This window comes from Falco cherrug, chromosome 10 (assembly GCF_023634085.1).
Source record: "Falco cherrug isolate bFalChe1 chromosome 10, bFalChe1.pri, whole genome shotgun sequence".
Lineage (NCBI taxonomy): Eukaryota > Metazoa > Chordata > Aves > Falconiformes > Falconidae > Falco > Falco cherrug.
The window spans coordinates 9,218,958-9,243,799 of NC_073706.1; the positions used below are offsets into that span (position 1 = coordinate 9,218,958).

Genomic DNA, 24,842 nt, shown 5'->3' on the forward strand with positions numbered 1-24,842 from the left:
TGTTCTCCATGACAAGTCTCCACCTTCTCCTTCAGTGGGGCTGCAGCTAGGCACATGGATAGGAGTTGGGGCTCCCTGGCTTGCCCAAATTCATCTCATCCTGTTTGCAATATGAGGGCATCACTGGGGTTTGAGGGTCCTGGGAAGTAAGCAGGTACAATATGGGGTACAAGATGAGGGGTAGAGTTTCTTGCCACATTGAGGTGGAGGAGGGAGGATGACACAGTGATATACCAACAATCAACTTACTATGAGTTGGTCCCAAGCCCTCCAGCAAGAGCAGAGCCCCTGAAGAAGAGAGGATGGAGGGGACCAAGAGGGAGAAACCCTCGTCCTCTCTCACAGTTCCCCTGGATCCTTGACCCAAAAGGTTTCCTAGTAAGGAGTCAGTATTTGGGCAATTCCTGTGACTTTTTTGGTGCCATGATCACGAAGGACTCAAATGGTATTAGAAATAGTTAGGAAGAAATAAGAGAGGCACAGTAAATGTGATCTAGATTTTGTGGATTAAACTTTTTATTGGGTGTCATGTTGAAACAATTTATTTGAGTGAAAAGGCTTGGTTAGAGAAACATAATTTTGAGAGTTTTAAAGAAGCATCCTGTCAAAATAGTCTGTTTTCACATTGCTTAAGTAGAAACAGCTCTTGGTTCTAAAATTCAGGGTAATTGGAAGAGAAAATTGTATAATCCAAATAAATGAACATGTGAAAACTTCAGCACCGGGAGAAAGTGATTTGAACTGATCAAAACTAAACACTTCACTTAAGATTATCTTTTTTTTAAAATTAACTGATGACATAAACTTTTCTTCATTACTTGAGAGAAGGAAAATTTTAAAATCTTGAAAGTTTTCACAGGACAGGAAATTAATTTCCCATCCTTTTCTAAGATATACAGTACTTTCCTATATTTATCTTCCTATCCTTCTATGCAGGATAAGCAGGAATATAAATCTATAAGTGAAGAGACAGGTTAATATAAATGGTTTGAGTGAATCTCTTCTCTGATCGTTTTTTCCTTCCCTTGCTTGATGTCACTGTATGAAAAATCTCACACCACCAACAAAATGTATGGTAATAGTTCAAAACAAAATTGAAAAATTTCTAAAAGTTGAACTGGAAGCATTTTTGTCAGAGTTTATTGGGAGTATTTGTATTTTTTAAAGTTTAGGAAACTTTCATGACAAGTAGATAAATTATGAAACTCTACTAACATGGAATTAAATGGAATCTGAAAAGTGACAAACAGGAAAAAGAGAGAGCATATAATTTTAGAACACAAAAAGGTAACTAAATTTGAAAAATTGCATTAGTATATCATTTTCAGTATGTAAGCCATTAGACAAAAAGTGTAAATTACACCCTGTAACAAAGTAAAAATGTTTTCAATGTTTAAAGGTAATTTTGTATTACTGCTACTATTACTTAAACTCTTAGCTCTTATAAATATCTAAAGACAGGACCCCTGGTGATATTACCTGTGTCTTAGGCAAAGAGCAACAATTTCAATTCCATTCAACTACATTTGTATTTTGCCAAGTGCTATCAAGCACTGAGTTGCATAATTTGCTATCTAAGTGAAATAGATATTTTTCGTGCTGCACATTTATCACTCTCCTGTGGGCCTCGTTACTGACAATCAAATCATAAAAGATGTTCAAAATTGTCATGATGCACTTATTTTCTCATGATATTTGATACAAATAGTTTCTTCTACAAAAATGGCCTTTTTTAACTGTAGCGTTTTAGACTAGTCCTTAAAGAAACAGGATGCAGTTGTTTTTTAGCAGATTCTACATAGGCATGTGAAAAAAGACAGCTTTTAATAGCTGATCCTATTTCTAAATATATCACTTGAGTCTCATTTCTAGGAAAGGAGGAATTTATACTAAGTGTAAGCTGATAACATAGTAAAATAAAAATACAGAAGAAATTCTATTTGTACCTGTAAGTCTTGCTTTTAAATTTTTTTTCTTTTCTGTCTTTTAATATGAACTCAGACATTGTGAAAAGTAATTTTGAATTTGTAGAAGAGTAGCTGTTCTGGAAGTTGTAATACCCATGTCACCTGCACTACCCCCTAATATACTGTAATATTTTTGGGAGTACCATCACAAAATCATTAATTCCCTAGGCCTGTTGAATCATCACTGCTGTGACTGATAAGCCAGCACTAAGAATTTCTCCTAACCTGGAGCAGGAAGTAGATTGAGGACATTAAACTAATTTCATATGAAGCCACTGGACCTCAGGGAATAATGGTTCTGTCAGTCGTGGAGGCGGTATCTGGTTATGTTGCCTTAAACTGGCCACTCGTGAAGTTCAGAGCCAGGTGTGCTTTTAAAGGGCATGTACAGCTCCATCCCCAAAGCAAGGTAACAACTCACCCCAAATAACTTGTGAAGCAGGCTTGAAGTATTTTATCATATTGTGCAGTAGACCCAACAGATCTCTCCTTGAGCAGGCAGTCTCCTTAAAAAAGAAACGAAGGAAGCAGGATGGCAGGAGGATGCCTGCCTGCTCTGTGAGTTTTCGCTGCATTTTAAGCAGGAGACATCTTGAGGTTTGTGCTTACCCAAATACTTATGCTTGCAAAAGCAAAGCCCATAAACATTTGTTTAAGGCTGCCCTGACATACAGAGTATTTAAACTTTTCACTACTGCTGCTTGTGAGACATATCAAAATGTACATATTTTTTCCAAGATTTTATTCCCTGCACCCTTCTCTATGATTTGATGTGCCAGTTAAAAACTGATAGTCTCTAAGGCTATGATGGAGATAGGTGATTCGTGGTAGAAATACGGCACCACTGACCTCATGCAAAGGAACAGCTGATGTTACAGTAAGAAGATGCTGGATATTTATTTGTAGGTATAGGGGAGAAATATATTTGTTAGTGAAATGGAGCTTGCTGCAGAGTGCATAAAGGTGAATTATTTGTCAGAAGACTGAAGGAGGTTTATGCAATATAGTATTATTGAGCTGGGCTATTAGCAGAGTGAATTGCTATTGTGACATGCCATTAAATTGTTTTTAGTGTCCACAAAGGTATCATTCTGGAGCAGGCTTGGTTAGTAACAAAGTTATATATTTACTGGACAGCAGCAGATCTCAGAATAAAAATAGCTATCTGACCATAAAGTAAAATAAGAGAGAGGAGGGTCCTGTGCTGGAAAATTTGACCTTTCGCACCGCTTCCAAGCACTGCTGAAGTAACCACGAGCAATTTTCTCCAACATGCACAGCCCCACAAAAAGAGGACTTTGGCCCTCGTGCCTTATGTGCAGGAAGGAGTCCCAGTGAAATAGCCTGTGAGCAAACAAGGAGTCAGAGCAATGTGAAGCATTGGCTTCGCCTTGCTGCTGGCTGCCGCTTTGTTTATATGCATGATGCCTTCCAGCATTTACATATGGCACATAAGCTTCACCACCCTTGTCAGACCACCTTATGGCAATGACTCCAGTCCCATCTAGTCTTCTCTCTGTTTTAGGCAGGAGGATTGGAAGTTTCTGTGGATTTCTCCAAATCTTAGGCAAGGCTTTGTTTGAGCCCAGGAGGGCTGCAGGGGTTCCTCTTACTGACAGTCAGTGTTGCTGACTGACTCAGCTTGGAGTCATCCAGACCTTGTTCTTCCCTCCGTCACTTTGGAACCAGAGTTCATATACTACATCTTTTGCATGTTGCAAAAGACGTTATTAATCTTCCCCCTGTTGTCACACAAAAGCGGGTTACAAGCGGATGAAACTGCTAATAGAGAATAAGGTTAGAGAAACCATAGGCACAGATAGAAACATTAGGACTGATTACAATGTTCCATTTTTAACTTTGGAAAACATACAACATCACAGCATTCAATCAAATGCCTTTAATTTAATTATATTTATATTCTGATTGGAGAAAGAAGAAAAATTTGCCAGGAGTAACATGTTAATTTAAAAATGCAAAAACAAAGCAGGAACTCTTAATTTGAGATTTGTTTAGAGGGGAAAAAAGATAATTAAATATATGTATATATGTATATATAGTTATACATATTAGATTAAATGTTTTAGAACATAAATCAGTGAAAGAAAAGTAATAAATAATGCATGGTGAAAATGTGATAATGTTTATTAAGAAGCAACAGCCTTGTCATCTTCATTTTCTTCTTCAGTGATTCTCCCCTCAAAGGGTTCACTCATTTGGGACTCCCTGCAATTTAGCCTGAGGCCACTCTCTCTAATTCTTGGTTGGAAATATACCTGCTTTGCAAAAATAAGTTAAAAGCAGAACAACTGTGCACACTGAAGGTCTCCCCATTAAGCTCCTTAAAGGCCAGATAGTGAATTTTATGCTTGTGTTGCTGTGGAAATCTGGAGACAGACAATAGCAATCCAGAGGGAGAGAAGGAAGGAGAAGGGGAAGATCTGTGAGAGAGGAGACTTGAGCCAAGGCTGCTGGGCTCAAAAGCTCTTCCTTCCATTTAGTGATCTTCTGACCTGAGACATGACATATTCCTCACTACACTTTTCTTTCCTGACCTGTAGAAAAAGCTTTCTGAACCTCTAGCAATGAGCACAGCCTGTGCATCTACACACACAGATCAAAAGGGCCAAACAGCCCTTCCTGCCCTGTGGAGCTCAGTTTACCACCAGTGAAATGCCCTGCTCCTCCACAGGTGGGAACTGGCTCTGCTGGAGCTAACTGAAGCCTGAGGATTTGCATTACTTGAGAAGTGAAGGTCTGGGAAATAGCACAGAAATGCAGAATATTATTATTCATTAAAGCATTGTTTGTAATCAGGCACCTTTGCCCTTCTTCTTTCTTTGTCTAATCTTTTGTCCCTAGCCAGAATAATGAGGAAATTTAGACTACCAGTTAAAGAACTTTAGCACCAATAATTTGCAGTAGCTAAAACAATATGTTGACGTTAGTATGCTGTGACATATAAGCTGCTTAATTAGAGTTGCCATTTAATCTGTTTCTGTTCATTCATTTGCACTTGACTAATACAGGAAAGAAAGTATACCCACCTAGGTTTAACAAATATGAGTCAATCTTCATAGTGTGGAAACCGGAGCGTAATGATGATGTGTGCATAGAGCAGGCGCTAAATTTGTACCTTCAATCACATATGTGAATGCAAAGAGAGATCCACAACTGAATGTGTGTTATTGCACACAGATGTAGGTTCTCATTTCTAAATGTCTCCCGCAGTGGATAACATTATCTTGCCGGTATATTTATGCTTTTATTATTTACTGAAGCTTTCCATGGGACATAACTCTAAATTATCCTTCTGTGGTTTGTTAGAGTCTATGGGATTTTATTCATCAGCCCAGCAAGGCATTAGCAAAAATAAAAAATATTCATGGTGTCTGTTGTGGCATAAATAGATCAAAAATATACACTTGGACTTTAGGTAGAGGGTAGATACGCATTACAGAAGTACAACCACAGCCAGTAAGAGCCCTTTATGCTATGGAGCAATGTAAAGAGGCCCTGAAAGGGTGAAATTACATTTACACTCCCTCTAAGGCCCTTTTATTGCCCATGCAGAATTTGCATCTCTTTTTCTCAATAAATGATATAACATTCATAGTAAAGCTTACTTTACTTGATATATACGATAAAGGAAATGTTTAAAGCCTAGAGGAATGGAAGAGATGAGTGAAACACATGTATACACAGACACCTGTGCACCTGTTCTGCTCCCCAAGTTATTAATGCAACCATTTCTTTGCAAAACAACAGTGCTAGATGTTGGTAATGAAGTGAGAGCCAAAAGTAGGCACTTTTTTTTTTTCTTTAGAGTATATGTGAAAGCTAGAGATGAGTTAATATTGTTGTGCTACAGAAGAAGGAGCTAGAAGTGCATCAGAAAAAAAGAAGTCAGCACAGAAGCAGTTTTCAAGATGAAATTCTGACTGCAGCTTTGGGGTCCAGGGTGGGGAGGGCACCCATGCATCTGTCTTGGACACAAACTGTGTCCATTCCCAGTGAAACAGCCCAGTGAATGGCCCTGCTCCCTATGTTTTTACTCAGAAAAGATAATATGTAATTGCTTTTACTTCTGGTTTTCAGTTAATGACAGAAGCAGAAGTACCTAAAGTGCTACAGAAGATCATGTTCTCAGCCTAATCAGAAGTGGGAGGGCTTGAAATCCCCAAGTACTAATTTTAGGCCAACTTGCAAAATCAGGGAGAGAGTTTAGATGAGTACGTGTATACTCCAGCCCTATAATTTTTCAAGTTTCACCTACCACAAACAATAAAAGGCATCTCAGAAGCTCAGGAAAGCAAAAGTAGATGGTCTGATATTCATCACCCCACCACTAAAACCTTCCAAGGCTGAGAAATGCAGATAGCATAAGAGGACTCAGAGTGAGAAATACAAGATAAAAAATAGTACAGCGTTCTTCAAATGATAGATTAATTTTTCAGCATAGCTAAAATTGCTATAACCTCAGTTTCATGAGTCAGCATGTCTGATAACATTAATATATAGTAAAAAGAAGTAAGGTAACACCTGGCTTTTTTTTATTTAACTCAGCTAAATTTGGATATAAAACCAGACCTGCTTTTCATAATTAGAAATTTGGTTCAGCTACCATGGACCAGGTGTATGTTTAAATGAAAAGATCTGATCCTCGTAAGGATTAAGGGCACCTTTATACTGTTGTAAAAGTTAAAGAGGGCTCAAAATGGTAAAACCTATATTTACTCATTTTAAAACCCTTTAGTAATAAAAATACAGTACAAAGTATAAATGCAAATCAATATTATTTTTTTTTCCTTTCTGTACTTGAGGTAAAGTTAATATTAAAGCTTACTTTCCTTCCATATTTATGCAAATATCCTTACCTAAAAACAGCATCAATTTTTTTCCATTAAAAAGGTCAAGAAAAAAAAAAGAAACCTTCTTTTTATTTTACATCCAGAACTTGTTGCCTGAGATCTTGGTGAAATAAATGAATTTGTTTTGTTTAATTATTGATACTAAAACTGTTGAATCAGTATCTAAAACAAAGGATTAAGATCTGCAGTTTACAGAAGAATCTCTAACAGGAAATTTCTCTTCCATTATGTATATTAGCATCCACAGCTGGGTCAGCAGATGGATGTGTGCTTAGAAGCTTGTAGGCGTTTTTCCCCATAAAATATTTGTTGAACAAAAAAACTGTTCAGAGCAGGGTGGGCCTTACTGGAACAGATCAAAATAGACACTCTTCCTTATTGCTTTTTAAAATATAGCTTTACCTATGTGTCCTACATTCAGCCAGCAGCTACCACATGCAAGTACAGCTCTACCACATCTTGCCATTCCTAAGCCCAGTAGCTTTTAAAGATGTTCTTGAAGTCCTTTGTTTTGCATCACTGATACAAATGGATCTCTCCTTGCAGTAGGACTTTTCCTTACATCAGGATTTTGGATTGCTACTTAAAGTGCAAACTATTCCTGCAGCAAAAGGATAGTTACTGGTTTCTAATCTCACTGACATAATCAGTCAACAGGTTCACACCTCTGTACCTGGGGTAATCTAGGGTGGTCAGACTTTATGTGACACGACCACAAGCAAGCCAAAACGTGTCTATCTCCACACACAGTCCCATCTAATGCAGTGTTTGGAATTACATAAACATACAAATCCAGTCTATTCTGTCAAAAGACAGACTGACAGAGAAAAGTCCGTGCAACTACTACAGTCTCAGTGGTGCTGTCTAATAGTCTTATACACCATATAAGACCAAAATGATTGTTTTCAGAAGAAACCATCAGTCCATAATTGGGGAGTTCACTTTCATCCTCACACAGGTCAGGTGACTTGTCTGATTAAACAGCCAGGTGCTCCTTAGAGGTGCCTGGCTTTGGAGAAGTTGACAGCATAATTATCAGGGATGAGCAAACAGGTTTTGCCTATTTGGAACAACTCAAATGACCTAATTTTGAAATTTAGCCTTGAATTTGCAACTTACTGAATTTACAGTGCCTGTGTAATTACACTGTAATTATACATTTCCATACTTGCCATAACATCACAAGGACTAATTAGATTGGGTGAAATTTCTATCCTGACTTGCACTGACTAGCAGTTAAAATCATTGATCCTATTGGTTGATTCAGTGTTAATGAAAGTATTGGAAACCAGCCCATCTGAATATAGCCCGAGTTACAGAGAATAATATAGATGAAAAAATGACTCATTGGATATAGCTTGTAACATTTGCCGCTTATTTATTTCAAGTATTTGTAGCTGTTGTTTTAATGAAAGGCTCAGTTTTGAATGCTTTATACACAGGTTATTTAATTCCCTAGATTGCATTAAATTTCCAGTGTTGGGAGGAAACTGGCCTGGAGTATGAATGTTCGTGTAACTGCTGAATGCACTGAAACATATTTGTCTGTACTATCTTTTACTGGAAAAGTTAAAGTCTGTCTTTTTATGAGTTAATTTTGTTTGAGAAGAACTGTCTATTAAATACAAGTTATTAACAATTACTGTTTATGGAAAAACTCATTTAAAAAGCTGCATGTTTAAAGGTTTTAACTACAATATTCCTTTTGAATGAGTTTTTTAACTGACTAGTAACTTGTTGATATGTGCTACTACTCATTAATATAATATCTTTCTCCTAATGTGCACTTTGGTTATGTTCATTTGATTTCTGCAGACAAAAGTCTCAGAAAGACATATATCCACAGTACCAATGGTGTGTAAAAACATCTATTATAGAAAAAAATGTAACTACATTATAGTTTAAGTGCCAATGTGCTGTAGACTCAAAAAAATAATTCTTATTGGTACAAAAGGTTTTTTTTATGTCCCAGTAGTCATTTTGGTCCTTGTGCTACAGAGGGTCAGAGCAAGGGGAAGATTCCCATCTTGGTAGAAAATGGAGCAATCAAAAAGAATTTTTTTTTCTTCCTATCAGTAGACAGGTTTGTTGACAGTAAGGCTCAAAAATGTGTCATTTCTGACCAAGATGTCATCAGGAAAATTGTGTCAGCTTCTGGTCACAAACACACAGAAAGGAAGGGGAGGGGCATATAGAAGAGCCAGAAATGTGATGGAGGTGCAGTCATAAGGAGTGTGATAGAATCAACATCAAGTCCATGTTCTGAATTCAGAAGAAGAGGAACTGACGCTCAGGTTTCCCGCATCCCAAATGAGTTCCCTGACTATTGAGCTATTGAGCCATCCATCCTCTCAGCTTGTGGAATTCCTGCACTTTATATACAGGATCGGATATTTATCAGCTGAACATGACAGTAAGACCTCAGATTAATATCTCTATGTCATAGGTTGGCCCTATTAGTGGCATAGTCTTGCACATGCCTGTTTCTGTGTGTAAATAGATAAACACAGCTCATACTGAAGGTCACAGGCTCAGCTAGGTTCTCAGCAAGCACCAGTCCTCTGAATGAGGGGTTCCCGTGTACCATTAGGCGTATGCAACCTCCATCAAATGTACATGGGAAACTAGAAGAGAAGCTCCAGCTTTTCTCCAGGAGAGAAGGGGACCATCTGAATGCCTTATTCTCTGAAATGGGCTGAGGGTTGAGTAGAGGCACTGCCTCCACTTTGGAAGAAGGAGGAGTTGTGGTGGGAATCAGGCCACCTCCCTGGCAATGTGTGACCCTCTGTGCAGCTTGCCACCAAGGTTATGAGGGATCTGTTTGTTGATGATGTTAACAGTAGCGCTGGAGAACCAGAGCCACCTACGACCCTCCAGTGGTTATTGGAGACCTTTGCCTCACTCCTTGGAAAGGCTGAGAGCTGAGGTCCTGCCCCTAGGCTCCATGTCACTGCTTAGACAGGGGCAGTAAGAGAAATCTAGTCCTTCCACTGTAGAAGCTCATAATCACTTGCAAGTTATTTTCTGTATGAAAACTACTATTTCACCTACAGGCCACTGCAAGTCTACCTGGTATAACCCACACAGCTTCCCCTGGTCTGCAGCAGTGTCTGGGACTCGTGCAGGACTTGCACTTTCTGTTACCCTGAGCTTCACACAGTTTGGAGGGCAGAGCTCATGGTGATATCTTCGCTGCCCCACCAGTGAGCACTCAGGGCCCATGCGCAGCTTGGTGGGTTTAGAGCAACAGGGGCTGGGAGGCTCTCTGAAAACCTGTCTACTGTACTGTAGACCTTTGGTCGTGGCAAACTGAAACGCTGTATTGCATGCTCCTCTTTCACTGCTGAATGAAAGGAGCCTGAGGGATCATTAGTATCCTTCCATCACTTCCTCATTAGTTCTTAGATAGTGTTTTAATGACAGCTTGAGAGGCTCAGCATCCTGCCCTCTTACTATTTATGATCCCCACAGTGCTAATGTGCACTTAATGAGAAATTCTTGTCTTGCTTGTAAATCCTGTAGCCGGCATTCAATTTATTGACAGATGTTTGCTTGGGCCTCTTTAAAATTACTTCATAAATCTTCCAGGATAAAAGGCCTCAAGTTTGGTTATTAAGACAGGCCCTTGTTGACAGTTTCATATTTAACTGTTTGGAACTGGACTGTCAGGGCTGTAATGGAGTGCACGGCGGAGGGTTTGCATTCTTCGGGCTCATTTACCATGTTTTCTGCACCTATCAGGTTTTTTCTTTTTGAAGTGTGTTGACTGTCCCTTATAATCCCTTTAGTTAACTTCTCTGTGACCTCTTTGTGCACCGTACTTACTCATTTAGCATATCAGTGTGTCAGCTGTGATGAAGTGTTTATGCTGATATGAGCTGAGGGCTGAGCAAGCGTTACATGCCAGAACCTACTGGATGTAATGCTGATACGAACTGAGGGCTGAGCTAGCACTTCATGCTGGAGTCTACTGGACATTTCACAGAAAGCCAGAAGTTTGCCGCCTCCTCCTTCCACCCTCATATTTCATTATTTTCTCCTGCTAGGTCTGGGGCCAAGTCTTGTAAAGCCTGGCAGAGGGCTGCTCCCAGAAGGTTGGGGAAACTGGGATTTGGAAAGAAATCCCTGTGGCCCTTGAAATGCATCCTGAAATGATCTCTTTCACTCTGTGGTCTCCAGTGCTGCAAGTGCTGTAATCACATCTGTAGGTATCAGTGCATTGCGTCTCTAATCCCTCAAACCTGCTGTTAGCTGAGGAGCATCTGTGTTACTCTGTGGTAGCTCTGTTTGCCACAGGTTACTCCGAGGCACAGGGACTAGGTGATAGTTTTCCACTTCTCTCATGGCTGTTCAAAATTTCACAAAGCTTTAAAAAATGTACCATTGAGTGACATATATTAGAGAGGTCTGGCCCAAATCCTGTAGCATTTAGAGTGTGCAATGACAGCATGTTAGGCCATTATTTTAGAAGAGACACTTTTTTTGTCCTCATAGTGAACAGAAAAGATTAAAAATTTAGTGAGCTGCTAGAAGATTGGGATAATTCAAATAGCTATTAAACCCATGACATCAGCCAAATTCACTCCACTTAAGTCCGTCAAAAAACATTCAGATCAGACATTGGACATTAATGAGCATCTCAGCTAAAATAAAATGTTTGGGCTTTTTTTTGCTTACTTGGTGGTGCCACGTTATATTACATTGCTTGAGTAGTGTCACATCACATTGTGTTACTTCTGTGGGATCCTCTGCTGACATGACACAATGCTTTTTATACTTATAAAATATTTTTGATTGGATACTTGCCATCTGATTGCTTTTGTTTAGCCATTAGGTTTAGTAAAATTCACAAATATATGTATTCATTCAACAGAACAAGGAGCTGAGGTAGTTAGCTACCTACAGTTGGAGCTACCTAATTCCCTGTGTATTTGTGAACATGAGGAGACTGGACTTTACCAAGCTTAAAAGTCTACTGAGGTTCAGTGTTCACTTGAGGAACTCACCGAGGTTTGAATGATCCCATTAGGATGCTTGCTTAGACGAACAGAACACGCCTGTGTGCTTTTTCCTGAACAGGAGCCAGAAAAACCTCTCCAACAGAAGTCAGACCCCACAGTATGTTTCTGCATTCTCATCTTGCAATTAAGATGAATTTAAAACCATATTAATCAGAAAGGCCTCAAGGAAATGATACCAAAGGCAGGAGGCCCTGAGATAAGGCATTAAAGAGAAAGGAAGAAAAAACCAAAAAGTGTTATTTTTTAGCAATTTTGCTAGTACCTCTGACATTAGTGAATGCTAAAAGGCCTGGCAGGCACTAACTAGGTTGTGAATACAGCCAACAGAAGAGGTTAAACGCTACTTGAAATTTAAAACAGGATGATCTGTGTGAGTTGTTCTGTCCTCCTGTAATTTCTAGGAGGAACAGAAATGTAAGGCCCTAATGCCAGCAGTTATGTATGGGCATTTATGGGTTCTGTAAAATAATAAAAAAGGATGACGCTAACTGGGATAAGGAGGAGCCTGAAAGCCCATGCAGCTGCCACCATCATCTTCAGTCTGATGAAACTTGAAGTTATCACTGTCATAGTCCACAGCAGCTTAAAGTCAGAGATTGAAGGGGAAGGAAGAAGAGAGCACAGTTAGTTGGGATAAAGAGGTCTGGGAACAACAGAAGGAGAGACCAGGCACCCCACGTTCATGCAGTTTGTCATCTATTTTGATAGCTAATGTCACATGCTGGCAGGTGTAATGGATGACAGCAAACACATTTCACTAAATGTCTTTGTCCCAATATGCTGCAAGGGACATGTGAAGAAATGACTATTTTGCAAAATTTTGATATATGTGAAGTCTCCTTATTAATAGCTTGCTACTGCTCCCAGCTGGATTCAGTGGTATAATCCCTGTTGGGTTGGAGAGGAACAGGATTGCACCCTGAAGGATTTGTGCTTAGCTGTTACTTCAAGAACAGATTTGCCAAAGAAATGCTCAGAGGAGAGAACAGAGTGTTCCAGCACACACAGGTAGAAGCTGGTATTTCAAACTGAGCACACTGGGCAATCTTTGCTCATGATTCATCAGTCAAAACACGTCAATTTTATCCCAGAACAGCTAAAAAAAAATCTGCAACTACTTGACAAGTACATTTTTGGTGCAGGTCCCAGTTCTTTCCCAGTTGGCCCATTGGCTTGTCTGTCAGCATCTCTAGCGCATTGTGGAAATTTAACCCTGCAGCATGCTCGGTTTGCTGTTGTCCTGTTTTTCTCAAGTGACTCCAGTACTTGAGATTCTCAAAGGTGAAAAGAGCAATCTGACATTAAATTCTCACAAAAACTCAATGGCAAATAGGCATCTAAATTCCCCAAGTGCTTTTAAAAATCTTCTCTTCACAACCAGGACTGCCTTTTGGGTTTGTTTCATCTTCTGTTTTAAGGCTCCACCTGATCGTCTCTCACTTGCTTGGTTTGGTGAATTTTATCTACTGGCTCAGGATTTCTGTTTGGTTTTTGGTTTCTCCGGAACATAATATTTTTTAATTGTCATTACAAATTTCAGACTTTTGCTACATGGGGTTATAATTCTGCCTCAACAGATTCACAGTTTTGATCAAAGCTTAAAATATACTTGGCTAGATCTATCCTGATGCAACAATATTGACATTACAGAATGTTTTTTTCTTGGCATTATCCTAGTTATTCTTTTTTTCTAATGTTCTGTTCTGTAGTATGTTTTCAGGATATCCTTCAGTGCTTGCAGAAACCCCTTGTTAAATTTACAGAACTGTTATGTATTCTCTCCTGAAGGATATTTTAATTTTCTCTCCTAATGGAGAAGGATAGCAGCGGAAATTCTACTTGCGAGTTATCTTTCTTAGTGAAAAACTGCATCTGTTTCAAACTGAGAAGTGACTGTGGAAGCCAGAAAGTCTCACTCAGCTGTATCCTCAGGAAATAGAATAAGAAAAGAAACTTTGCCCCAGGTGCTCCAATTCAGTCTAAGTCCAAGTTTTGCTATGAGGTCATGTTTCTTCTCCTGAACCAGAACGAGCAGGCTGCAGAACGTGGTCAGACTGAGGGATGAACAATAGATGATCCCATGTAGAGTGTCGGTTAGGACACTTTACATTTCTTGCAGTTTACTGTTGTTTGTATCTGTGGTTCCAGTGGATTTGTCATCATGGTATAAAATGGATCTGCAATTAAGAGCGAAGGACACACAAGCAGCACTAGTCTCTGTCACTGTTGGTTTGCTGAGAGGTTGCATCATTAGTGCTTGAAGTGTTTGGTCCTGCACTGTACAGGCACAACCGCATGTTGTTCTCTGCTCCATCTCACCTTTTATCAGGGGCTTGTGTTGCTACACCATTTGTCATGGTAGAGAGATATAAAAATATGCTTTCAAACTAACACACAGCTTGATCTTTATTGAAATTTGACAATGGCACATTGGACTTCCACTACACTCTTCATTTCTTCCAGTTGGAATAGCATGTATCTGTTGGCCAAGTAATTTCACTACATCTCATCTTCAATCACTACTCTTTGGTGGGATCATTTCTCCTATATCCTTAGATTGGGTTTTGCGTCTCAAACTCACTGACATCATAGGTGGACTTGATAGGTTGAGCTGCCTGATGATTACTACCTTTCTACTTTCCATAAGAAACCTATTCTTAATTTATAGAAAGACAAAAATCTGTCTATGCAATGAAAATTTTCTGTGATCTATGTGGGCTACCATTGATGGATGATGAAAGGCTTGATATTAATGCCTTGAATATGTATAATCCTGAGCTGTCCATGTTCTAGGGTTAGCCATCATTCAGTTCATTTTATACATTTCATCACATTGACTTAATGTAGAGCATGAAACCATACTGGAGCACTTATAGTAGCCTAGATAGTGTTGGAAAATCTGAGGAATTTGCTCCAAAGTTCTCCCTAGGCTATTGCTGCTGATAATCAGCATCTAAAATGTGATGAAATTTCTTTTGTTAACTTTGCCTGCATACTTAGTTGTATTTCACGTCACTTTGGACTCCTGATTAGTTTTTTGTACACACAACTGTATGCATCAAATTCAATAAATGTGCAGGAAAGGCAGCATTATCACCCAGCTCCTTTTGAAAATGCAGCCTCAAGGGATATATTTTCATTGCAGCATGTGGAGCTTTTGTCACATGACATTCGTTAATCTTTTCAGAAACCCTACAGCTGAATTCCGGGGAACACTATAAATGTATCCTTGCATTTCCAGCATGGGCAGAAAGACAAGCCAGAATTTTTCTTTGGGTCTAATTTTGCTACCTTTATTCCATGGAGCTGTGTTTACCCATGAGAGATGATTCTGTAAATAAGGACAAGTTCTGTGACTAAGGACGGAAGAATGGTTCGTTTGCTTTATCTTTGTCTCGGGAGATGATGGCATTGTGTGTGCTCTGTAACAAAATCCGGAAAAGGCTTTGTAACACAGTCACACAGAAGGGGAGCGTCCAACAGTTGGCTGTGGAGAGCAAGAATGGATTTTACACTCACGGTAGTGGTAGTAGTTATTTGTAAAAATGTCCCCACTTAGGGATTAGAAAAGACTTGTCCTGTCTGTGTGCAAAGTCCTGCTTTCATTACTCCATGTGTAGTCCCAGGGAGATTTGCCTTTCTCATGACTGCTAAATATTGTTTAATTACCCAATGACCAGTTGGGCTCCCTTTTTCTCTCCAGCTGCTCTGTAAAAGGAGAGTGGCAGGACTTAATTCTCTTATCAAGAAGGGCATCACAGGGTAAAAGGTTTTGCACAGTCTTTGTCTGAGCTCTGGGCTTGCTGTCTGCCTGCTAGGCAATGAAAAAGTGGCTGCATGGCTTAGGCAGCCGAAGTGATTTGCCTGCAAAAAAGTCCTTGTGAAAACATGTATGATTTTAAAAGAAGCTTAAGAAAGACCTGTCTGACAGAAAAAGGGTTCAGAATTAAATTTCCCCATTTCTCAAGTGTTCTTGAGAAGCCAGGATTTTGGTTCAGTTCCATTACTGAGAGAAATTAAATCAAATGTAATTGTGGATATGTCAAATCCAAACTCCGACCGCAGCTCATGCAAAGTTGTCCAAGCTGATTTCCCAGGCCAGGCAGGAGCAGGGCCGCAGGAGCCCAGGTGCCTGTCTGAAGCAGATGCTGCCGGAGGTGGATTGCTAGTGTGAGATTAGTACAGGTATGTCTGGAAGAGTTGCAACTGCACCTTTGGGTTGCCGTTTAGACATACTTCAAGCCTTAAACTGCAAAGCCATTCAGACAGCCGCAGTCCCTTAGTCTTTAAACTGCAGCTTGCTACTTAAAACCTACTAGTTCCACTGCGCCTGCCTCCCTTCCTCCTCTGGGCAAGGCCCCCTGGAACAGCCTCATGACAATGTACTGGTCAGCTCTTTTCTGTTTAAAAAAAACTCCAACCAAAAAACCAACAAACTTGATTTCCTGTTCTGGTGAGCCATATATCACTGACGCTCCCATCTGTGCCGTTTGTCTGTGACAGAATGACAGGTGTCATTTATCATTGGAGCTTGAGGAAGCTGTGGGAAGAGGGATTGAAATTTTTTCTGGAAGCAGTCAGTGTCTACAGACTGCCAGATCATTAAAAAGGGGGCTTTCCAAAGAAAGCTGTGTGTAATGTGATTGCACTTACTGTCAATGACAGGCTGAGAGAAAGAAGAAACATCAAAAAGAGAGAGAGAGAGGGGGAAGGATCGAAAGGGAGAAAGGGAGAGAAATGAAGTTTCTGCCAGGGGCATTTAAAGCTACAGCACAACAAATGCAGGAATCCTTTTTTGGTTTGGTTTCAGTATCTGCATACTAAGTACAGCCTTTGGAGATTTTAGCTCAGCTTGGAGTGCCAATAAGGAAACCAAAACAGGAAACTCCTTTAACAGCACTTATTCGCATCACATATTATTTAGGGCACTGTAACAGAGTTTGTACTTTAAGGAGCGTGTCTTAAAGCACAGTGACTTAAGACTGGAATAGGAGCTAGCAGAGACAGGAAAACCTATTTGGTCTGCAGCTGAAGCTCCTAATAAATCAAAGGGCAGAACTAAGACCAGATACAAGGCCCTTTTTCAAAAAAGAGACATTTACAACATCCTGTTTGCATAAGGACATTCAGGAAAAGCAGCATAGTATCTTTATTCCAGCACCACCTAGGCAGGCTCTGTTTGGGGATTTGAGCTGAATCTTTTTTTCTTCTTATGGTAAAGAATGCTTCTCACACTGCCTATTACATCAAATTGTCCTCCTACTTCAGGTACATGAAACCAAAAATAAGACTGTATGTTTATTGGGGGGTGGGTGGGGGGGGTGGGGATTGCAAGAGATGCAAAACAAATGTTTTAACAACAAAAAGAAACTGAGAGAGAAAAGTGTTTCTTTTTCTCTTGTTTTTTGTGGTCTCCTTAGGTTAGCTCTGTATGCTCGTACTACACATTACTTAGCATGCTTATTTCTGCTGGAGCTCTATCATACAGCCAAATTATAATTTGTATAATGCAGAGAGGCTGGGGATTGCAAGGGTATTGCACAGAACTTGGTTGCATGTGTTAAAGGGTAATGCTGGTTAGCCATTTCAGTTGTTACTTCTTTGAGAATCTGTGGCTGTATGAAATCCCAGTGTGAGGCTCAGTGACTTACAAAACTGAAGGCCAACTAAGTAGACAAATCTGGCTGCATTAATAATCAAGGGATTCAACGTCAGATGTGTAAGTGTGGTGTCAATCTGGTCTAGAGAGATGACCCAGGGCATGAACTTTCTCCTCTGGGCTCTCCTTGGAGTGATGCGTTTTCCTGCATGCCTTTGGGAAAGACAATACAGAAAAAAAACAGATAGAGGAATTTTGACAGTCTCTTTCACAGGCTATGTGAGGAAGGGAGGAAATCATCTCCCACTCTTCTGCCACCAAGCATGTCCATGTAAAGACACGGAGAAGCCAGCTGTGCTGGATAAAAGCAGAATCCATCTCATAATTGTAGTCCTCTTAGGGAAGTCTGTTCAGTTCCCAGATGTGCCATAGGATATGTGAGTGACCTTTGGAAAGTTATCTGATTTCTACGTGTTTTCAATTTCTACTTTTTAATATCTCCTATTGAGGTTTTGAGCTCTTTAAGATAGAACCATCTTGTAACACCTTGAATGCATCATGTCTTGCATAAGATGTTCTGCTTTTAGCCTGTTTCTTCCTGCAGCTGCGATACAAAGACTGTAACTGCTATGGTTATGAAAAATGACCATTCTGCCTTATGCTTTACAGTTTAATTAATTTATAGCAGTTGCATGTATTTACATAGATATGTATTGATTTATGCCAATTTTTGCCTCTGTGGAGAATTTCCCCTGAAATTAGTGAGATCAGAAAAAATCAAATGGAGACCTAATGACTTAACATATGTAAGTAAGTGATAATACTGTTCAATTGGATGATGAAGTTCCTACATGTGTTGCCATATAAGTTTGTTTGTACACTCTTACCAATGTGTTAAATGCCATGATATCATTCTTATCATCACCAAACACAGTATCATTCTTTCCTGGCATGGGAATTGCATAGCATGTGTCCACATGGATGTACATAACTATACATACATACACACACACACACATATATTTATCCAGCAGATTCTAAACATTTTTACTAGGTTAAGACAGTAATTTTTGCCTGACATTTTATTTTAGAAATAAAATGTTGGACTATATTATATGTGCTTTCCTGTGTGAAGGAGATTGGGTCAAAAATGCTTTAAATGTCATATCCCTGGTGCAAAACAGTTATCCCTGTTTTCAGCAGCTACATGAAGGAAGCAGAATATAAAATCAGGCCTCAAAGTCATGTATATGGTTCTGTTGACATTTCTTTCTGTGGGGTGACAGAGTCTGTCCCTGTCATTCTCAGCAGACTACACCTGTACTACTTCTGTAACACTCAGGTTTGTCTATGGTTGAAAGCTTACCTGGAAATATTTCCTGTGGGTCCTTTGGCAGATAAGAAAAATGGATGACATGCCATAGACACACAAATCTCAGGGGAAACTACAGCTGGCAACAGATATCAACTTCACATTTTAGGATATTTGCAGTAAAGTTTGTATCCAAGACTTTCAGTTCAAAAAGAAAAAAAGTTAAATTATTGCCAGTGTGGTTTTGCTTTGAAAGAATTGCTGTTTGCAGAGATAGGATTTTGCCTCCTGGCCAGGTGCTTACAATAGTGAGATCTGGTTAAATACCTCATTTCAGCACAGCTATTTCTTGAGACTAAGCACTGTAGTCTTTGCTCAGCCAATCCTACCACTAGTTTTACTTTGAATGTGTAAGGAACAGTTAGGGATCACAACATGTAGACCAATGTGCACAGCAAAGGCTTCATTAGGTTAACGGGGAATTAAACAGGACCAAGGTATAATTTACTCTCACGGGAGACAGAGACTGGAATGAAAAGGGGCTTCAATCCCAGACTGAAGAAGTCTTTGGGGCTGGAATCACTCTGCCTTGGTCAGCCTCAGCAGCTCACTGGCCATCATCACCACTCCATGTCACAGCCAAAGCCTGGCTCAGCTCCCGTCTCTTTCACAAACCCTCGGGCAGTCCATACTAGTGTGCAGGTGCCTTTCAGAAGGGCACAGTGGGGAAATGTGGTTATGTAGATACTATTTGTATAGGCTGGCTTGCAAGTCAAAGGTATGTTTCTGAACCACTGTGGCCCCTGTAGCAGCTTGATCAGAAATGTTTTTCATGTTTCATCATCACCTGATTGCTTTTAAAATCCATTGCTTTTATTGAATTTTGTATGTAGAAAAGAATGTCCCTGCAGTCATCTGGCTGGTGGTACTTGGAGGTTTATTTAGACTGTCAGCAGTTATCCCCTAATTACAGACCTCTTAAAAAAAAGTGTGCCCAACATTGTCTGAACAAACCTAAGCTTAATATTTATACAACCTTTAAACTAGTTGGAACACAGTCCTGCAGGTAAATATCTTATTTTTGGAATTGCATAATTTTCTGTTTGGCTAGCAATATGTAGGTATTGCAGAGGATGTTTTGTTCATAGCAGATTCCTCAGCAATAGCTGGACAGCCAAGAATTACACAAACCGAGGCCATAGAAATCTTGTTTTGTTGGGAAGATTCTGGACTATTTGTATCAATAAAATTACCAGTTTTTAAAAAAAAATCAGTAAAATTTGGGATCTTTAATATAAGTTGTTGCATCCAAATGTGCTACGGGATCTGTCGTGCATGCTCTGTTTTAATCTGGTGCCGAATACAGTTTTCCAAGGATGAATCTTTAAAATTAGGAGGAATTATAATATGATGCAGGATAGTCTTCTGCCCTTTGATCTTTATTTAGTTTCTGTCAACTAGAGAAAATGATTTTAAACTGTAGAGGGGAAAGAGGGGAATTCATCAATACGTACATTTGTTCCTCCAGAGATTGAATAAAAGTTTGTGCATGTATTTACATTTTTTCTTCTGTAGTATATACTGTACAGTTATATTTGGAATGGGTCTTCAGAAAAGCTGCAGAGGACTTAATGAGAATAGGATGTTTGTACAATTCTGTAAATATTTTTTTATATTTCTGGGAGCAGCGATCATATATCTTGATTCTTTCTTTCTAAGCTAGCCGGCTCACTTGGATTCACATTTAGGTTAAACCCTTGGCAAAAGTTCAAGGAGCAGGGAAACCAGCTGAGGATCTAGTCCAGTGGGTGAGATCCAAGAAAGCTCTCAGATGCCAAATGTGCAGCTGACATGGATTTTAGGAGCCTGAGCCCGAGGGTGTGGGAGAAGATGGGAAGTTGTGCTGCTGTGCAACCCCAGAGCTACCAGCAGCTGAAGGCTTAGCCAGCGTGTCCTTCCTAAGCCCACAAAGGGTTCGTATATTGGCCTCATTGTGTTCCCCAAGGCCTAGACACATTCATTCCTGTCATTGCTAATGCACAGGGAAATCAGAGTTCAGTGTAAAGCTCGTTTGTATCCCAGGTGTCTAGGAAACTCTCTTTCCAAGACACTCCCTCTCTCTATGAGAAAGCATCTGAGATGATATTTTTCTCTCGCTTGCTCTCTTGCTCTCCCTTTTTGCTTAAACTCTGTAGGGCAGATGTAAAGATCAAGTCAATTGATTTGTCTGGGTAGTAGGGCACTCTCAGCGGAGATGCAATTCATAGTTTCATAAAGTCCATTGGTATTGGCTTGACTCAATGTTTTTTGAGGAGAATCTACAGTTAGGGAGACTTCCATCATTGTTTAGAGTCTCTCTGTTATTTGTCTTGAAACGATTATGTTTCAAGTTCCTTGCTGAAACAACTTAGAAGTGCTGATAGGTATATTGGGAAAAAAAGACGTTAAATATATAATCCATGTTCCCTCTCTGTATAACTATGAAATGCGTCTTGTTCACTTTTATCTTTGTCACAGAATGATTGACATATAATATCTAAGCTTGACACCTTGATATTGGTGATCAGAGTAATTTGTTTCAGCCTGCATGCTAAACCCTCAGGGTTGGGTATTCCTAAAATATAAACATAAAGGATGGATTACTGCTATCATTTCTTAGTTTGTAATCTGTTCTTACCAGCAAAGTGCTAGTATTCCATTGTAAAACAGCTGATTTCTTTCTAGAAGTAGCTTCAGTGTCTATTTTAACTGTACATTTCTCTTATTTTAATTGTAATGCTGTGTTATTCCTATGTCATTCATAAATACATTAAGGTCGTTGAAGTAAACTAGCTGTATCCATGAGCTCCTCTGTGCTTCATGGTATACAATACAGAATGGGGCACTGGTCTGGCAGAAAACAAATCACATTGTCAAACGTACAGGAACAGCATCAGTGGTCCTTTTTTATTTTGTTGCAGCACATTGTTTCTTTATTCTTCATCTTTATACATTGCAAAACATATCTAAATGAATAATTTTGATACTTGGAAAATAATATAAAACATCCTCCTTTATTGACAGGGCTTTATAATTTCTTTAGTGGCGCTTTTGATCTCCTTCCAGCAGTCATATGAAGCTTTAGAAGGTATCAATGAGGTTGGAGGAGAGTTTATAAAGCTGACATCCTGCTGCACACAGGCTCTCACACAAACACACCCCCACACAGCCTCAGCACCTTGGCACTGATGTCCAGATCAGACCTTGCCAGCTGCTGTGGAGATCAGCCTCCTCACAGTCCATCCATGTTCTTCTGTTGAGCTTCTTGGTGGCAGTATCTGACACTGACAAAGCTTCTGTATCGCAGTCTGTAAACGTTTTTACTATTTTCCATGTTTACATATATCCTATTTAATACTGAAGCCTGCTCTTAATCAAAGTCCCTGGACTGAGATGGATCAGCTCTGGGGGTGCTGCTGCTCTGCTGCCTGGTAACCATTTCACCAGTGTGATGCTAACTGTGTTGGTCAGGGTTAGGGGTGAACTGGGACTTTGGTGGGGCAGCCCATGAAAATCCTACTCTGTGTGTCTGGGACTCTGCAGAGGCTCCTATTCCTAATTCTGGGATAGACATAACTTATGGCCAGCTTCCCCCTTCGTGGTATTTCTCTGCTGTTAAAATTGGAAAACGCTGCCTTCTGCTTGGGAGGGAGGGCTAGACTTGTCAAATAAAAGGTAGTTTGTAAGTATAACAATATCATTTGCAATTATATTTTTAGCAGTTTTCTGGTGCTTTTTCAGATTTGAAGCCAAGAGTTCTTTTAGTTCCCCTTTCCTTTCCTGTAGGTAGCCAAGCACAGGCCCTCCCACACTCTGAATGAGGAAAGGGAGGTTTTCTACTGGTGTCCTCAGCCAAACCTTCCTTGCTCTCTTATGATTCTGCAGCATGAGTCTTGGTCAAATCCCATGGTGGAGGGAAAAAAAATGTTTTTTGGGCTCATTGGATTTTTGTTTGAGTAAGGACCAATTCATCTTTGCTGGTTTATTATAAGTCATCACTGAAGTCCAAATAATTGGAATCTATCTAGGAAAATGTGTGTGGTTCATAGGCACATATGCAAATACACATCAGCACCCCTAATTTGGGGGCCTGGTCTCAGGCTGACACTGCCATTGGCTGTGTATTACTTTATGCATTGTCTATTTGTATGTTCTAGCTACTTTGTATCTGTGCCTGTCCTCTGTTAGCCTCAGCTTTTTGTACCCATGCTAGCTAATATAAATGTAGTACACATAGAGGTCAGAAGCTTCTTTCCCCTCACAGCTACTTTACTTATACTGTGATGTATAAGCAAAATAGTGCTGCAAATATTGTTTGCACCATCTACCCATCACAGCATTTCACTCGTGGTTAGCAAAATGCTCCAAGATCCTCCTGAATTGAAGGTGCTATTTAAATGTAAATTATTATTTACAGTATCTTATGCTTGATATAAGTTTTTTGGGAAGTTTCATCTTTACACTTGTTTGCAGCAGCAAATCCTTTCATAGCTATAATTTATATGCAAAGATTTTCCCTGTCCTATCACACATTTTCCAATATGTTTTGATGAAGTCTGAATAGTTCAAATTGAGGTCTAGCATTGTGCATTTTATTTATTTCATATCTTATTTGTATTAAGTTTTGTCATAGGTTACGGCTTGCTTTTATATTCTAGTAAGAGAGGATATAGAGTATGTGATTATGCAAGGTCTTTGTTATTTATATATGCTGCATCCTGTGTGTGTGCTGCTCTGGCATTCAAGTGAAATGCAGGATTCTATTTTAATTCTCATGACTGTATATGATCATTAACAGTTACTGCACACAGTAAAAAATAAAAATGAAATTCAAAGAAGTATGCATATAAATAAATATAAGTGAGCACGTAAAAGAATGAATGAGATAAATTGGTTCTTTTCAAATAACTAACTTATCTTCAGTTTAAGGGAGGCATCCTCTATGCTGTCTCTGCTCCAAATGGTACTTAAAAAAAAATTAAACATAACAATAAAAAAGAATTCATTGCTTTTAATAACATTTTGAGCCATGTGGTGAGGGTGGGCTTCCTTTTTTAAATTTTTTTCCCTAGGATTGCAATTTTGAAAATAGCAGGAAAGGTCATAATGTATTGAACATTGCCTTGCCATTTCTTTAGCACTTCTGAATTTCAGTCGGTTTTGGTTTATGTCTTTGCTGAAGCATTGAAACATTCAGCATCTTCCTTATTCCCTTTCCAGTCAGCAGTTGTAAGGAGAACCCTCGCCCCCTTCCGTCCAGGCGCTTGTCTAGGGCTTATTTTCCATTGTTCTGTTCAGCATCTGCTCACCATCCTGCCTGGGAAGAGAAGCAAGGTCTTATCTCAGAAATTTTATCCATCAGCTCACTGGCAGCTGTCACTACAGTATCCAAACACCATACGCAAGGTGAAAGCTTATGCTTATATTTTCCTGTAAAATAGGAAGTTCATGTTCCTCCCCATTTTAATCAAGGTATGTAGATCAGCATAGGTCATTTTACCAGGAGAAAAATTGTTGAACTGTCATTATGCTCTACTTTATTGATTTGCAACCAAAAGCAATAACGACATCAAGATATTTTGATGAAAAGCAGATGACTGTCAATCCTGTTCAACTTGGAGAAGGTCTGAACTCTGGAGGCTGCTCCACATTTGTCCAAGAAGTTTTCACTCTTCCTTTTCCTCTTCCTACCTCCACTCCTCTTCTTGTGATCTGAGAAAGCAGTGAGCTCAGCCTTCTCCACTCCGCTGGCCCCATCTCCCTTTTGCTTTCCCTCAGTCCTGCCTTCAATGCTCAGTAAGAGTGCAGTGCACTGAGGCGACCTGGTGCTCTTCCATGGTTAAAACAGGATAGAATATATATAAATATACTAGTGAAATAAACTAGTGAAGTCTGCTTTTCTCTGGGAACAACTGAACTGAGATGAATTGCCTTCTTTTACAGACATACACAAACTCATTTTCTGTCTTTTTCTGTTGCACATGGACATATATATATATATATATATATATATATATATGTATGTATTTACTT

The 24,842-nt window shown here is 39.5% G+C and overlaps 1 protein-coding gene across 5 annotated transcripts in view; it reads left to right on the forward strand.

Moving 5' to 3' along the window:
- TSHZ2 (teashirt zinc finger homeobox 2) overlaps positions 1–24,842 on the forward strand; it is a 232,055-nt gene that overhangs the window by 73,653 nt on the left and 133,560 nt on the right. For 4 of the 5 annotated variants that reach the window (XM_055722012.1, XM_055722013.1, XM_055722014.1 and 1 more), the window contains exon 1: positions 16,985–17,127. The exons of the other annotated variant lie outside the window; for it this stretch is intronic. In XM_055722012.1, coding sequence (XP_055577987.1) covers positions 17,082–17,127 — 46 coding nt within the window. In that variant the 5' untranslated portion in view covers positions 16,985–17,081. Of the gene's footprint in view, positions 1–16,984; positions 17,128–24,842 lie in introns of those variants that run through there. 5 annotated transcript variants of the gene reach the window in all.